General features: G+C 38.4%; 2 protein-coding genes across 2 annotated transcripts; one reads left to right on the forward strand and one right to left on the reverse strand.

Annotated features, from left to right (window-relative positions):
- The first annotated feature begins 463 nt into the window (after positions 1-463).
- On the forward strand, positions 464-5743 carry LOC128370889 (calpain-2 catalytic subunit-like). Its single transcript, XM_053331074.1, has 21 exons — positions 464-703; positions 821-908; positions 1032-1147; positions 1263-1396; positions 1810-2002; positions 2081-2155; positions 2315-2400; positions 2559-2630; positions 2772-2929; positions 3053-3216; positions 3370-3381; positions 3512-3714; positions 3803-3875; positions 3987-4064; positions 4189-4246; positions 4365-4420; positions 4593-4661; positions 4802-4880; positions 4998-5108; positions 5363-5415; positions 5717-5743. Exons 1-21 carry the CDS (start codon positions 464-466, stop codon positions 5741-5743), a joined length of 2145 nt encoding a protein of 714 aa, XP_053187049.1.
- Positions 5744-5945: 202 nt separating this feature from the next.
- Positions 5946-11494, reverse strand: nsrp1 (nuclear speckle splicing regulatory protein 1). Its single transcript, XM_053331522.1, has 7 exons — positions 11474-11494; positions 9868-9958; positions 9618-9674; positions 9372-9500; positions 8933-9140; positions 8165-8267; positions 5946-7977 (listed from the first exon to the last, which is right to left on the reverse strand). Exons 1-7 carry the CDS (start codon positions 11491-11493, stop codon positions 7167-7169), a joined length of 1419 nt encoding a protein of 472 aa, XP_053187497.1. The 5' UTR covers position 11494; the 3' UTR covers positions 5946-7166.
- Positions 11495-15460: the final 3966 nt, after the last annotated feature.

A 15460-nucleotide genomic window follows, 5' to 3' on the forward strand; every position in this document is an offset into this window, starting at 1 on the left:
GAGTGTCACAGACTTCTGTTGCTTCGTGTGAAGTCTATAACATAGTTCTTGTTCAGTCAAGCCCATAAATGTCCCCCTTTACAAAATATGCAGACGGACTTGACATGACAGGAGACAATGTAAATATCAGGTGACACTGAAGTGGATCTCATGATTTATGCCATAAAACCAGTTTTCCTACCAGATACCATGTAATTATAGGTTTTGTGGGCGGGTCTGACTCCAAACTTACGTAAGACAGTGGGAATATAAGTGAGGGACAGACTGCCGATCGTTGCACAGACCACACTGGGCAACTCCAAGAGTCTTCTCTTGTAAGGAAGCAGCAGTTGGTTACAGCCGTCTGTCTGGTAATTATCTCCATTCATCTCTGACACATAGCATTTGCATCACAAATTAGATTTAGAATTCTCATATTTTGTCTTTCTTCTCGTATCCCAGAGATTGGAAACCACTCATCAACATGTCTGAAACTGGAACCTGCACGTCCATCATCAACTTGCGCTACCAAGATGGCAGTGAGGGAAGCCCAACTAATCCTGCCAAGTTCAACAACCAAGACTACGAGCAGCTGAAATCTTACAGTAGCCGCAGAGACAGACTGTTTGTGGACAGAACCTTCCCACCTGACAACCGATCTCTGGGAGACCTGCCTGATATGCCATCATGGAAAGAGAACAAAGTGGAATGGCTTCGCCCAAAGGTAAAATACTGTTTTTTTCCTCCACATTAACATTCTGAAGTTAGATTTTTTTTCCTCATAGTTGTGTTTTTACATATGTGTCTAAATGAGTTTTTTTCTCCTTGTTATCTTGTCAAGGATGTCCTGAAAGCACAAGGCAGCAGCGAAGATCCTTCCTTCAGTTTGAAAGGAGCTTCAAGGTTTGACTTTGGTCAAGGCAGTGTGGGTAAGCAATAATTTCTGGTGTACAGTAAAGATAACAACAAAAAGTAATAATATCTTACCTAGGCGAAACTTGAACTATGTAGCAGTGTTTGAGGAAAAACTCTTGTTTTTTTTTTTTTACCAGGTAACTGCTGGTTTTTGGCTGCAATTTCTGCGCTGACATTCCAGAAAGGTCTGATGGCACAAGTTGTGCCCATGGACCAGTCCTTTAGGAACTATTCAGGAATCTTTCACTTTAGGGTAAAAAAAAAATTTGCACATTTGTGTGTTAAAACAATGCTTTCACAGTAAATCTGCACAATACATTCAGGTCATCGGCTGACTTGTAAATTGTTTGTTGTCCTTTCTGTGCCAGTTCTGGAGGTTTGGAAAGTGGGTGGATGTTGTCATTGACGACCACCTGCCAACACTCAATGGCCAGCTGCTCTCTGTGCGCTCCAAAGGTGGAAATGAGTTCTGGGCTCCTCTGCTGGAGAAAGCATATGCCAAGTATGTAAACTACTCAATTTGGAATATAAACAAGTATAGATTGTGCCCTTTTAAGGATGAGAAGCAGAGTGCTCATGTCTGGGAAATTGGATACATTGTGGGGTGTAACTTCAGTATAAAAAGATTGTACACGTAAAATAACGGCAGAGACAGAGACAGAGACAGAATGAGGCTCCATTGGACAGGGACACTTCATCCTCAAATTGATCCAGGTCTGTCTCCACTGACCTAGGCAGGGTTCTAATTGATAATTGGTAATAAAGAAAACTAAAAGGAACTTCGACTTGTTCTTTAATTCATTCTCATCCACTTGGAGGGTGACAAAAGTTAAAGTTCACCACATTCACTATAGGTTTTCTATAACCAGCTGCATATATAGTATTAGCAAACTTTTTTTTGTATGTCTCCTTCAGGGTGTGTGGTACATACGCGGACATGAATGCTGGGTTGCCATCAGAGGCCTGCAAGGATTTCTGTGGAGGTGTGCACATGACTTTTGAACTCAGTCAGGTCCATGATTACTCCCATGATGACAAGCTGTGGCTCCAACTGAGCAGAGCCACTGGCTGCAAGTCGATGATTTGCTGCGGAACAGCACCAAAAGGGGTAAGGTCCAGTTTTTTAGAGGAAAAAAACATAAAAATCAACCTCATTATGATAATTTAACTGTTTTATCTGTTTCAGGGTGAGATTGTGAACACCGTAGCAACCACTGGATTGGTGGATGCACATGCTTATTCTGTCACAGGAGTCACTGAGGTAAACTGCTAATTTGCAAAAGTTAATCTGTGCATGCATGGCATAAGAGCCTTAGGGGTTTCATTTCCAGCAATATTTTGTCAGCAATCATTTTTTGTTGGCTGCCAGAAGCAATACAAGTTTCCTATTTAATTTGTCAATTTATCATTTCATTTTAAGGTGGAGCTTTATGGCTCTAAAAAGAGACTGGTGCGATGCATGAACCCCTGGGGCAGCCAAGAGTGGAGCGGGGATTGGAGTGACAAGTAATTAAAGTTATTATATATCAATCCAGATATGCATCTTGTAGCAATAAAATAACTTACACTGTTACTGAAGACTTGTTATTTGTCTGTGAGGATAAATAATCAAGACAGTTTAGTTTCAGTACGTTGACATTTCTTTATTTTCTTCTGCTGCTCAGGTCAAAATTGTGGGACAGAGTAAGCCCAGATGATCGGGCCAAGTGTTCTGACCGCGAAGATGGAGAGTTCTGGTAAATTAGCTCTTAAATTAGCTCAATTGTTTTTTGGAATGATTTAAACTTGCTCATAAAACATTGCTTCACTAGTGGTCAAAAGAGAGGCCTGATAATATATGGTTTGTCTTTCTCTCTGTGCCTGCTTTTGTGTGTCAGGATGGAGTTGGAGGACTTCTGTCGCTACTTCAACATGATGTCCATCTGCTGTGAGAACCCTAACTTTTTGGATGGTGACCTCACCTGCCAGTGGAAGTGCATGATTTATGATGGCAAATGGGAAGCTGGCAGAACTGCTGGTGGCAGAAGCAGTACCGGTGAGTCAAATTCATCCTCTTACCTGCAGAGATAAGATGTTTATTATCTTTTTGCTTTTATGTATGCAAGAGCAAAACACTACCACTTTCTGAAACACTGATAATGTTTCTCATTACCTGTAGGGTCCTTTGCAAAGAATCCTCAGTATCGCATCAATGTGACCAAAATAAATAAGAACGAGGAGAACGACATGAACATCTTGATTTCTCTGATGCAGAAACCTCAGCTGGAGGGTCGCAAAGATGCACAAAAAAGATATCATGCAATTAACGTTAGCGTCTACAAGGTCAGCACCATTGGTTTTGCTTGATTGTATATTAAATGCTTATTCAACTAAATTAATGGTCATTGTTTTAGGCTATTGCTGTGACAAACACTAACTGATTTGAAAAATGTATACAGTATAATGATATTCTTCTTTCCATTTCACACCCAACAGGTTCCAGAAGGGGTAAGCACATTGAAGAATATACATCACACTCATTTGCACACAAAGCAAATATCATATTTAAATCACATAATACAATTTGACACCCACGAAACAATTTCACTACATTAAATTTGATTCATGTTCTTTCCAGACACGATCAGGCCGTCTGCCTTCCTCCTTCTTCAACAGAAACAGACCCATGAACTTGAGACAAATGTATGCCTACCAAAGGGAAAAGATTGCGGAGTACAGCCTGGAACTTGGCGAGTATGTGATTGTGCCCTCCACCTACAAAGCCCACCAGAATGCAGAATTTGTTCTCACCGTCTTCTCCAAGGCTGACAGCAAAATCACGTAAGGACTTAGATATTTGAAATAAAAGTCACAAATGGAGACTTTAGTGTAGTAGTCAGATTTTTAAAACATCCTCTTCCGCTTCCAGCCCCCATGACCATGATGATGATGATGATGATGACCACCACCATAGCGATGATGAGGACGAAGATGTTCCCAAGGTATGGAGTGAAAGAGTACAGGACTGTTTATCAATATGTCTAATCTACTAACTTGAACATTTTAAAGACCCAGTTAGTTAGTAACGACCTGCAACATTTTTTCTTTTTAAGCCATCAACTGACCACGATGATGATGACGATGATGACAACGACTCTGATCGCGCCCTGTTCAAGCGCTATGCTGATCAGGTGTGGTGTTTTTCCATGGATTTCCATCTGTCTTCAAATAATTGTTCTTCTTCTCTCTGTTTAACCATCTGCTTAGTTCATTTTCTGATATTGATCAGTTGTTGTTTTATGTGTCTGCTGTCAGAGAGGAAACCTGAGTGCCAGACAGCTGCGCAAGCTCCTGAATGACAACTTCCCCCATGGTGAGTTGATATAAAATATTCAAAATCCTAATCCCTTTTGCAACTCTTTTTGCAGTTTCACAACCAGTTGTGTTATTTTGTGGATTTGAGGGATTTTTTTTTGTGTAACTGTTCACAGGCACCTCTTACGGCTTCGGCTTGGACACCTGCAGGAGCATGATTGCAATGATGGATGTATCCTACAAACTGCCCCAAAAAAACTGCTTGACCTTGTTTAGATGTTCTTTTAATCTTACAAATCAACCTATCTTACATTAAGAAGTTACCCAGAAAGTAAAAACTTTGTAATTGGGAGTTAATTTATTTTTGAATCTGTTTTTGAATGAGACATCTTTAACTTGCAAAGACTGACCGCAACTGGAGGATGGGCTTCCCTGAGTTCTCAAAACTGTGGACCAAGATCAATGAATACAAGGTAATGCATGATGAAGATATATTTCAGATAATTTATCTAATTTTCTGAGAGTTATGTGTCTGTAATGTGCAGTTAATAGTAACAAACAAACAAAATATAAACAAAAAGCCCAGAAACATCTTTGACTCTTTTTTTTTCAGACACTCTTCAAACGCACAGATGTGAACAGGAATGGATCCCTGCAGTCCGGTGAAGTCAAGGAGGCAATTAAATCTAAAGGTGACAATATTTATCAGTAACTGAAACTTAAAAATAAGCTTTACCAATACAAGAAAGAGCAACATACTTTGTATTCCAAATTGTAACCGGTGTTCTTCTTGTGTTTTGTTTTGTCAGGAATGGACGTGAATGATTTCATGGTGCAGATGATGATGATCCGCTATTCAGGCTCATACACCACCATGGAGGACTTCATTGTTCTCATGTTGCGCCTGGACAAAGGATCAGGTGAGTGATTGCAACCACCAGTTGCATCACTTTAAAAACCACATAAATTAGGCTTGTAGCTATTTGTTCAGAATAAAGAGAATAATGGGGATAAGTGACAAAATCTGACTTAAATCCCTAAAACAGTCACTGAGCAATCTCAAATAAGCATTGCAGATGATACATTTGAAAAGTGTGCAGTATCAAACTTCATAGAACATTTAGCTTAGGTGGAATTTGCAAAATGTGATGTTTCTGGTTTGTTTTCCTCACAGATATTTTCAACAGCAGCTCATCTGATGGAGTCATCACCATGAGCTGGGAAGAGGCAAGTTGAATCCCAGTTGTGTGTGTGTGTGTGTGGGGGGGGGGGGGGGGGGGGGTTCTCCTAACATACAAACAGATGAAGTGTGAACCAAAATAATAAGAAAATACAGGCAGAGGGCAGAGTTTCGGTGTACAAATACATGGACACACACTTCTAGTGTGTCATAAGTGATAATTGAGGGAGAATATTCTTGTATGAGTTTATAGTTTTTTAAATTGCAAGATCCTGCACAGTACCTTTGAGATGTCAGGCTCTTAAGGATACTAACATTTTCTACAAACTGTCTTTTCCTTTGTTTCAGTGGACCAGCAACATGATGTACAACTAGACCAGCATTGGCAGCAGAGACACAGATGAGATTACTGCTATCAAACATTAGTACACAAATTCTGTGAAGCAGTAACACATTCCTGTGCTAAAACTGTTCTTGTGCAATAAATGCCATCAGCTTGTTACTTTGTATAATGAGATGGAAAATCATAAAGTATGTGCAATTGATGGCAGAATAAACTGAAACCAACTGAAGAAACTGTGGTCTGGAAATTGTTTTATTAACTGGACACAAACTACACCAGAAAAATACAAAACCTCAACAAAGCTGATCAAATGCATCACTGCCTCACACGTCACTCCGCATTCATACATCTTCCCAATTAATCAATAAGATAAGATTTCCTGTACACACTCATTCATGTACTGTATGTGATGAAGGCTCAAAACACATTTATAAATCAGCATTCCTATTTCACAATAATACATCAATACATCATTTACTGTCCACGTCTCCCTCTCATCACTAAAGATCATGGACACACTCTGCTGTTGAATCTGTCCACTGCAGTGCACGATGATGTCAGTGGTTGCAGCATAAAGGCTGGCTCGTTATACTCTATACATTTCTTACTGTCAACAAATTTCATGTAAAATAAATGTCTTCTACAAACAGGTTTTTCATGCAGTCAGAGCTTGATATGAATGATTCCTCAATGCTGTAGACCACCACAATTAAAAATACATCAAGACTAGACCTACAGCTACCAATGGCTTAAATTAATGATTCATCTGCCAATTGTCTTGTAATCAAATAATCATTTGGTGTATGAAATATCAAAATTTGGAGAAAAAAATCCCATCACAATTTTATAGAGCCCAAGGTGATGTCATCAGATTGGCTCTTTTGTCTCAAATCCAAACATATTTAATATAGTTCTGTAATGTTAAGACAGTGAAAAACAGCCAATTCTTACATCTAGCATCACTGCTTGAAAATAAACTGCAACCATAACAAAATATTTACCACCACGAACAATTTATAATCAACTAATAATTCATTGTGCATCTCTAATTGAGCATCACCATCCTTATGCTGAACATAGGCACTGTAGTTTGTTTTAAGTCAGGCTCACATACACTGACCCGCTGCTATAAATTATAAATTAAATTATAAAGTGTTTTCATCTGCAGCTCAAAATAGTCCCCAATAGTCCTGTTAGAAATTAGAGTACCTCGCTGTTTTAGGAAAATACTGAAACTTACAGTATTCCATGCAAACATACACTTGAATAAAATCAAACACACACACACACACACGTAGAGAAGTCAAAAATATTGAGAGATCAACTCATTGTTGCTTTTGTACATGGGATTTGTTGACAGTAAGTCACATATAGAATATCAGCCTTGCAGATATGAGTGTTTTTCTAATGAATTCAGCAATGCTTGCAATGTTTGCATAATGAACTGGACCGCTCTCAGTCTTCTTCCTTCTCAATATAGGTCTTAGAGGCTGAGCGTGCCATCTGTCTGGCCAGGTACCTTTCCCTTGCCGAACTCACAGTCTGATCAGTGCAGCGCTTAGCAAACTTATTCACCATCTCCTCAGTTTCTTCTTTCTCCTCGCCTTCCCTTTCCTTTTTCTGTTCTCCAGCAGCTTCCTTCTTTTCAGGATCTTTCTCGTCCCTCTTCAGCATCTTCTCCTTCTCTGGGTCTATCCTTCTCTCCTCTTCTTCATCTCGATCTTTATCTTTCCGCTTGTCTTCTTCTGGATTCCTCCTCCTTTCTCTTTCCCCATTCTTATCCCGCTCTCTGTCTTTAGGACTCCTCTCCCTCTTCCCGTGCCTGTCTTCCCTCTCTGTATTCCCCCTACCTCTGCTTCTATCATCTTCTCTGCCTCTGTCTCTGTCCCTCTCCCTGTCTTTCCTTCTATCTCTGTCGTCTCTTCTTCCTCCATGCCTATCGTCCCTTTCCCTTCCCCTGTTTCTGTCTCTATCCCTGTCCCTCCCTCTAACTCTGTCTCTGTCTTGTTCTCTGTGGCCCTTCTTTTGTCTGTCCCTCTCCCTCTCTCTCTCCTTCTCCCTTTCTTCCCCACTCCCTGATGAAGGCGACCTCTGTCTGTACTGACGTTTTGAGTGTGTAGAACCAGCCCCAGGCTTGCTAAAGCCAGACTTCTGCTCATGCGCCTCCTCGCTGTCACTACAGGAACTTGGGATATTGTCATGGGATGTAGGTGAGGGAATGGGTGAGGTTGTCTCTGTGTCTTTTGAAACCTTTGAGGTTTGAGTTCTGTGGAAGCAAGAACAGAGATACAATTAAAGCCTCAGTATATTTTAGTTTAACATTTTCTACTTAACAAAAACTCCAGCTGAGGTTAGTGGCAACCAATCATTAGTTTTTTTAATTTGCTGGCAGCACAACTAAAAATGTGTGCTTGAGTTTGTGGGTGAGCCAGTGCTGCGTAGTTACTACTGACCTGTTAGCTGAGCGATCTGGGATTGCCTCCTCTCCCACAGTCTGATTCAGCAGGTGTCGGTAGAAGCCACTCAGATCTTTTTGTTTCTTCACATCCAAAGCAGCTATATATAAAAATACATATGAATAAATAAATAAATAAATAAATGAATAAATAAATACAATAGTTTTACTGATACTGCCTAGCCAGTAGCCACAGTATGCAAAAAGGGTTCGAGTTGGATTTATTGTTTTTTTGCTTTCAATAATAATATTTTAAACGCCATTAAACTTTTTGTTTTGTTTTTACAATATCCAGATTTTAGATTTTTTTTTTTTTTTGAGTGAATCAAATTTAAGCTGCATTCATGGGTGGTTTGAAATGTAAACAGACAAAGCAAAGATGTTCAGTGATTTGTCTGTGAGTGTGTGATGCTGGCTAACTGTGGCACTGAGAGAGACAGACAGATATAGACACAGCTTCAATATCAAAACAGGGCTTGTATTGTGTTTTTCTAATTACAGATATTGGTATTTAGAGCTTGGCCAGTACTTATTTCACCCCCTGACCCACTATTAGCTTGTGTTTTCTGTTTTGGTTGTGTTCTCTAACTAAACTGCATTATATTTCTAAATGCTGTGCTTGTGTTTTTCAAATTGGTCAACGTGTGTTCTTCATTTGCTTGTGTTTTGTCATGTTTGTTGCAGGGCCAGTGCCACTGGAGAAATCTCACAACATCACATGGTAAACATCTGCCTGCAGCCTAAAAATTGTCTTGAAGAGTCTAACCTTCCATCTCTGCCTCTCTCTTCTCCCTCTCCTGCTCTTCCTTCTGCTCCAGCAGTTTTTGTCGGTAGGCGGAGGTAACGTAAGCCTCTTTATCAGCAAACTTCTCCCCCTCTGCCTCCCTTTCCTTCTGGATCTTCCGCTCTTCTCGCCGTTCTTGTTCTTTCTTTCGATCCTCGACTGCTTTCATTAACTGATGGATATACTTTGGCTGTAAAGAGACACAGACAGAACAGGATATAAAATGTTCATGAGTAGGTTCTAGCTCACATTTTGCTTTTCCTCCTCCAGTAGAATGTCAGATATATCAGCTTAACAGCATCTTGCTTCATGATATTTTAGTAGGGTGCATGCTGGCTGGTAACGGCTCTTTAAGGAAAGTCTCCTTAATCATTACATCACTCTGAAGTCCCAGTTTTGACAAATGCATAAACAAGGTTACCCTTTTATCTGCCCCTCCAAGAACTTTCTTGTTGCTCTCTTCTCTTTGTTTTTGAATGTCATCGTACACGCCATCATAGTCGTACACAGTGCTGTCCTGTTCCAGGGCCTTGTGCATCTCCAAACGTGTCTTTAGACGGAGAGAGAGAAAGACAAAGACTGATGAAATGTCACTCCCAGAGAAATGAGAATAGTTTATAACATGAAGGGGACTCAAGTCATATAAAAACTTTCAATCTCTTCTCACCTGCTTCATCATCTTCTTCTTGATAGCTTCTCTCTGCAGACTCTCCCCAACTGAAGTCTAAGGAACCAAACATAACAAACACATTCAGTCTATTTGGGCAGAAATGTACTAAAGGCCAACTAACTGCTGGATATGTTTTTCTTAATTGTACTTTGAGTTTAAATAATAGTGAACATAACTAAATCACGTGCAGTGGTTTGTGAATGACAAGAGTCAAGTTATATTGCCACAAATCCAAAATAATACCCACCTCCTCATCAGAGTCATCCCCAAACACTGAGGGTTTCGACAGGGTTGCTATCTTTGACAATCCTTTCTTCTGTGGCAAGATCAGCCCATACCTGAAGACAATGAATGACGAAAAAAGGTCTCTTAAATCCTGTCCAAGTATCTCACATGCAAAACTTTCTTAAGTGCATATTTATCCAGAGCAGTGGCATATCTACATGGACAGATGTAAAGGCTTGATATCAAAACTAAAGCAGTCATTCAAATGAACAGTAAAATGTTCACATAGTGTTTTATACTTAATTTTGATCAGTGATTGAGACAAAGTACATTTATTCAAGTACTACAATTTTGAGGTACTTGTTCTTAACATGAGTGGTTAATATAACAAGCTTTTAAAATACAACACATTGTTAAAAATGAAACCAGTGGTTTCACACCTTTTTGTCTTTTGACGTCTTACAAAAATTAGTGTGTAGTTGGGGTCACATTTCAGATGTCTATGAGTTGTTAACAGCTCCACCAAATTGTGACCCCCCCCCCCCCCCCCCCCCCTCTAAACTTCTCACATGGTTTCATTTCAATAAATGTTCAAATGGTCCAATATTTCAACAAAAATCTAAGATTAGAGAAAAAGGCCCAAAACTGAATGATTTGTGTATCAGAAAGTTGTTTTTTCTTCCCTCCTCTCCCATTAATCATTTCATGACCCCTCACATTTATCTGGTGACCCTTTGGAGGGGTCTGACCCCTAGGGTGGGAACCACTGGACTAAACTAACTAACTGAATATAAAGCAAAATGCCTTCTTTAGAACCAGTGTCTGTTCTGGGCAACTGTAGGTTTCATGGAAGAGGATCTCCTCCTCGTGTAGATATAAAGGGCTCATTTAAGGTAACGAAAACAAACACAACAATTCTTACCGTCAGGTAATTATGCACAAATCAATACATACTTATGAATATAATATTCAATTTCCACAGCTCAACACGGAAACACAAAGAGGGAATCAATCAACGATCGATCAACTTTTAAATGACTGTGTGGACACTGTGGATTATTTTGGCCCCCCATCACTTTCACTGAAAGCACATTTGAAGGAGCTCTTTTAATGATGAATTTATAGCAAGCAGAGCCCCCTTCTGTGTTCATAAGGGCACTAAAATGTTTGAAGACAGACTTGTAATAACTGTGAAACTATTTTTTAAATGCACTTTTCATTGTGAAGGACGCCATGTACCAAAACAAGGCTACCAAATTAAGTCAATCTTGAATGGCCGACATTTGCTGTAAAAGTTGCATTGACTCTACCTAACAGACTGCCATTAGTGAAGCAAAACTCAATGAGGACATGTGTCGGTGTTTCTAGTCAATCAAAGAGGCAGCTGATAAATATTTGGCTTCATATAAATCTTGTAAACGTGAACTAGCTGCTTTATGACCGAGGTTAGCTTATCCATAACTAGCTTAGCTACAGGAGCGGCGAGGGGACAACTTCCGCGTTTAAAAAAAACACCACAGCTGCTACAGTGAGTGAATTTACTTCTCAAGTCTGTAACTATAACTACAAACCGAGCTGAGACTATTTATCACACACATCATGATCATGGTAGCATTTTTGCAACTTACTGTTTTGTAGGGACCGCCATCTTGCTCTGCTGATTATGAACGAGCACAGCAGATTCGACACGTTTTAACGTCTTCATCTAACTCCATTCTGTTGTTTTATTTATTTTACGTATTATTTTTTGCTTTTATTTATTCACACCTATTTTTAAAAAATAACATTAACGAGTGCACTTGTTTCCATATCGGGTTGTAAGGTTGTTGCGAATGTGCGTGCTTCAATTGACAAATAAAAGAAGATGAACAAAATAGGATTTATGGATTTATCACTAATTTTTAGGCTTTTGGAAAACAACAACAAAACAGCAAAAATGCCGTCAAATTGACACAAAAAGCACACGACTATCACAGATTCCTATCCCAAACGTGAAAACATATTTAATTGTAGAAGTAGTAGTGATTTACTACAATAATTCCCACCATTAGATGGCGACATTTCTCCAGATGTACACTAGTGATTTGGAGATTGATTGCATCAACCTCTGACAGCAAATTACAGATTTATTAAATTGCAAAAGCTTTCTAACGGAGATTACACATCTATATTATGACAGACTTTTCATAATTTGAGGGTAATTTTTTAAAACAACCCTAACCCTAACCCTTAATTTAAAATTCACTGGACCTCTATATACAAGTTATCGAAAATACAAAAAATACCAAATCTGTGGGCACTTGCAATGAGTATAATACCATATATACATAAAATCCTACTTCAGTAAGGGGAGAAGTTACACTTCTTGAACTATGGGGTTGATGTTAAAGATCCCCAGTAGACATATATTCAAACTAATAAAAACACTCTGGTACAATATGTTTTGTCTGATTTGTTTTTTTCCCCACAAAAAGTGTAATTGTCTTGTTAAAATTCTCAAGCTGACATCTACTCCTTCTCCAGAATATATGAATATGCAAATATATTTCATTTCAGAAGTTGATGTCTCATGTTCATTGTTAATTCTCAGCGTTTGTGCACTCTAGTCTTAAAGTTTCCACATCATTTGTGTCAGTTGGATCAGGATCGGCTCCAAAATATTCGTGATGTCATAAATGCTGCTCTTCGGCCCACTCCTTAAGATTAGATTTTCAATGAGCACAGAGAAAAATTCCACTTTGAGCAGATAAATGTGAAAACAGACTTCTAGTGTCAAACTCTGCACATACATCATTCTGCGATGAGTTTATGAGTGTAGGGGACTATGTTTTATAATCAAGCTCTACATTTTAATGCTTTTGTATTATCCAGAATACAAAGACAAAGTTACAGTGTTGTTGTGTGAAATCATTGCAACTTACTGCTTTGTCTCTCCCCTCATGGTCCTGAGTTGAGAAAATCTTTTGGTTTCTTGGGCTAATGAATCCTTTTAAAATAAAGCCAAAAGTGAGTTAATGTGAAGTAGACATTTCATACACACAATTTTTTTCACTTACTGGTAAAATTACCCTGTAATACCAAACAATGTCTACTTGTTGGCCTTCTTAACGGGATGCATATCTATATAAAGTGAACACTTCAAAGAGTGATTTCTTTCTTTATAAGGCTGTCTCATTTGAATGCTTTTTGTGAGGTACATGGTATCTCAAAATAAAAAGGGAAATTATGTGTATATATACTATGTGTGGCAGAATTACATTTTCTTATTCCTTATTTCTGATTATTTTGTTATTTTGTTCGCAGATTAATCTCAAGCCTGGGAACCATATCAGCACAATTACCAGATTTCAAAGTGCCAATATTATAAGAATGACATTAGGAACACACCTTATGTACAAAAGTGCTAAAGAGGGTATGATTGACTGATGGTCTCAATAATCAATTTTATTTCTCCCTATAAATTCAGTGTAACTTGTTTATATACATTTAAAATGTGTTTATTGTTTCTTGCCGTTTTTTTGTTTTTGTTTTTTATTTTTGCCTAATGCCATACTATTTCATTAAGAATTAACTCCAGGCATGTTTTTGCCCATATACAGTATATGAAGAATATTAAATGTCTAACTTGTTAAATTTTAGTTGCTGCTTTGTCTTATTTTCATACTATTCTGTTGCTTTTGTCCTTATTGTGGCACAGCATTAAAACTGCTGGAAAACAGTAAACTGAGTCAGGCCCACAGCTGGTAATGTTTTACATTGCTTCGCTGTTTTTCATTCTCGAAAATAAGTCAAGTGAAATGAAATTTAAAACAAATATTTTTGAGATTGATTACAATGAGCAGACAGGGGCTCAACACTTTGAGGGAAGTCAGTGACATAAAGGACTTCTTTAAGTGGTGAACTGTAATGAAAGATACAAGTAAGCCTGCTATTTTGGGCTAGAGAGGAAACCATGAATGTCAGCCTGTGGCTACTACTGTAGGAGAAAAAAACTGCTCTCATTTCATTTTACTTGCTCATGACATTTGTTATTTTCAATGCTATCAGCTGCTCTGTGCACTAAAACCAGTGGCAAGACATTCTCTTAAATCAGATCAGAGAGCACATGGCTCACCTGTGATTAAAGCTGCAGCTTTGAATTCCCGATGCCTCCTGTTTGTGACCCTAAATCCAAACACCATTATCTCTGTCATAATCTCCATCTCATCTCCTCTCTGGCTGCAGTGCTAATCCCTCTGGTACAAACAGAACGACGAAAGCTGCCTGATGAATGGATGGAGTAGTAATAAAATGAACTATGTGGATGGATGTGTGGATAAATGGGTAGATTGACAGGATGGTTTTGAAGTGATGGGTACACATAGTAGGTGGTAAAGTGAAGTGATGACCAACAATTATAGGAGACTAACCAAACACAATCTGGCACTATTCTCTTTCTGGTTTCAATAACTGGGACACATTCCTCCTATCTTTGTGTAAAGATGTTGCAATAAAACACTACTAACAGTGAATCAATACAGAGAATGTTTTAGATTATTGTGCTTTGTTTATCCTGAATTTGTTCATTTGTTCATATGTTTCTTTTACATTTGGTGTTGATGCCCTTTATGTTTTATGTAAAGCACTTTGAATTGCCTTGTTGTTGAAATGTGCTTTACAAATGTACTTGCCTTGCTTTGAATCCAGACCTCTGAAATGCCACCCACATCTGTGAATTTTGGCAGTATGGTCTGTGTATTAGGTCACTATTGTTTACAAGTAAGAGGAAAGGGAAGAGAAACCAGGTTGTACAGGCTGTGATGATAGTGGTAGTGCTGGTACTATGTATCTGTACATACCTGCACGCACTACTATCTGCCCTGTGTTACGTGTATTGATGACGCACACTTAAAACTCGAGTGGATGGTTGCTGCTATCCTTCACTGATAACAGTGTAGCAGTACAGGTTTAGACAGGCAGGCCACACACAAGGAGTCATTAAATATTACCTGGCATTTGGTCAATGCTGTACCCACTTCAGTGAAGTTCATATATGTACACAAAAGATCATAAGACTCCTGGCTGGTAAACAATAGGTAGGAGGGCCTCTCTTTTCCTGAAAAGCAGCTTTAAAAGTGAACTCCAATGATATTACACATACTGTTCACAGGTCTTGGGGAGCACGACATATGTGAAAAAAAGTTGTATATATCCTTTTGTGGATGCAATGCAAATTTGAATAATGTAACTCAAACTTCAGTCTGAATTTAATTCATTTTTTTTTTACGAAAATGTATTCAAATGACTTAGTACGTGACTTGAGATTTATCTCGTAAAAACTAAAAATCTAAAGATATCTGTTTTAACTAAGATATTCTTTTTTTGTTTGTTTTATTACATTTGGGAATTGTCTCAAAACTTGAGATTGATGTGGTCACATTCCCAGAATGAGTACAGTATGCATTAAATGTTTAGGATGATTTATACTAGTTGGAAAATATGTGTAAATTATGCAAATAGGAAAATAGTTCAGGAATAATGAAGAATCTTGACATTATTTAAAGAGCTGATTTTACACCTCATGTTTAGTTTACTCATAGGGAGTACCACTCTTCAAAGTCTGAAAACATTGATTT

This window comes from Scomber japonicus, chromosome 13 (genome assembly GCF_027409825.1).
Source record: "Scomber japonicus isolate fScoJap1 chromosome 13, fScoJap1.pri, whole genome shotgun sequence".
Lineage (NCBI taxonomy): Eukaryota > Metazoa > Chordata > Actinopteri > Scombriformes > Scombridae > Scomber > Scomber japonicus.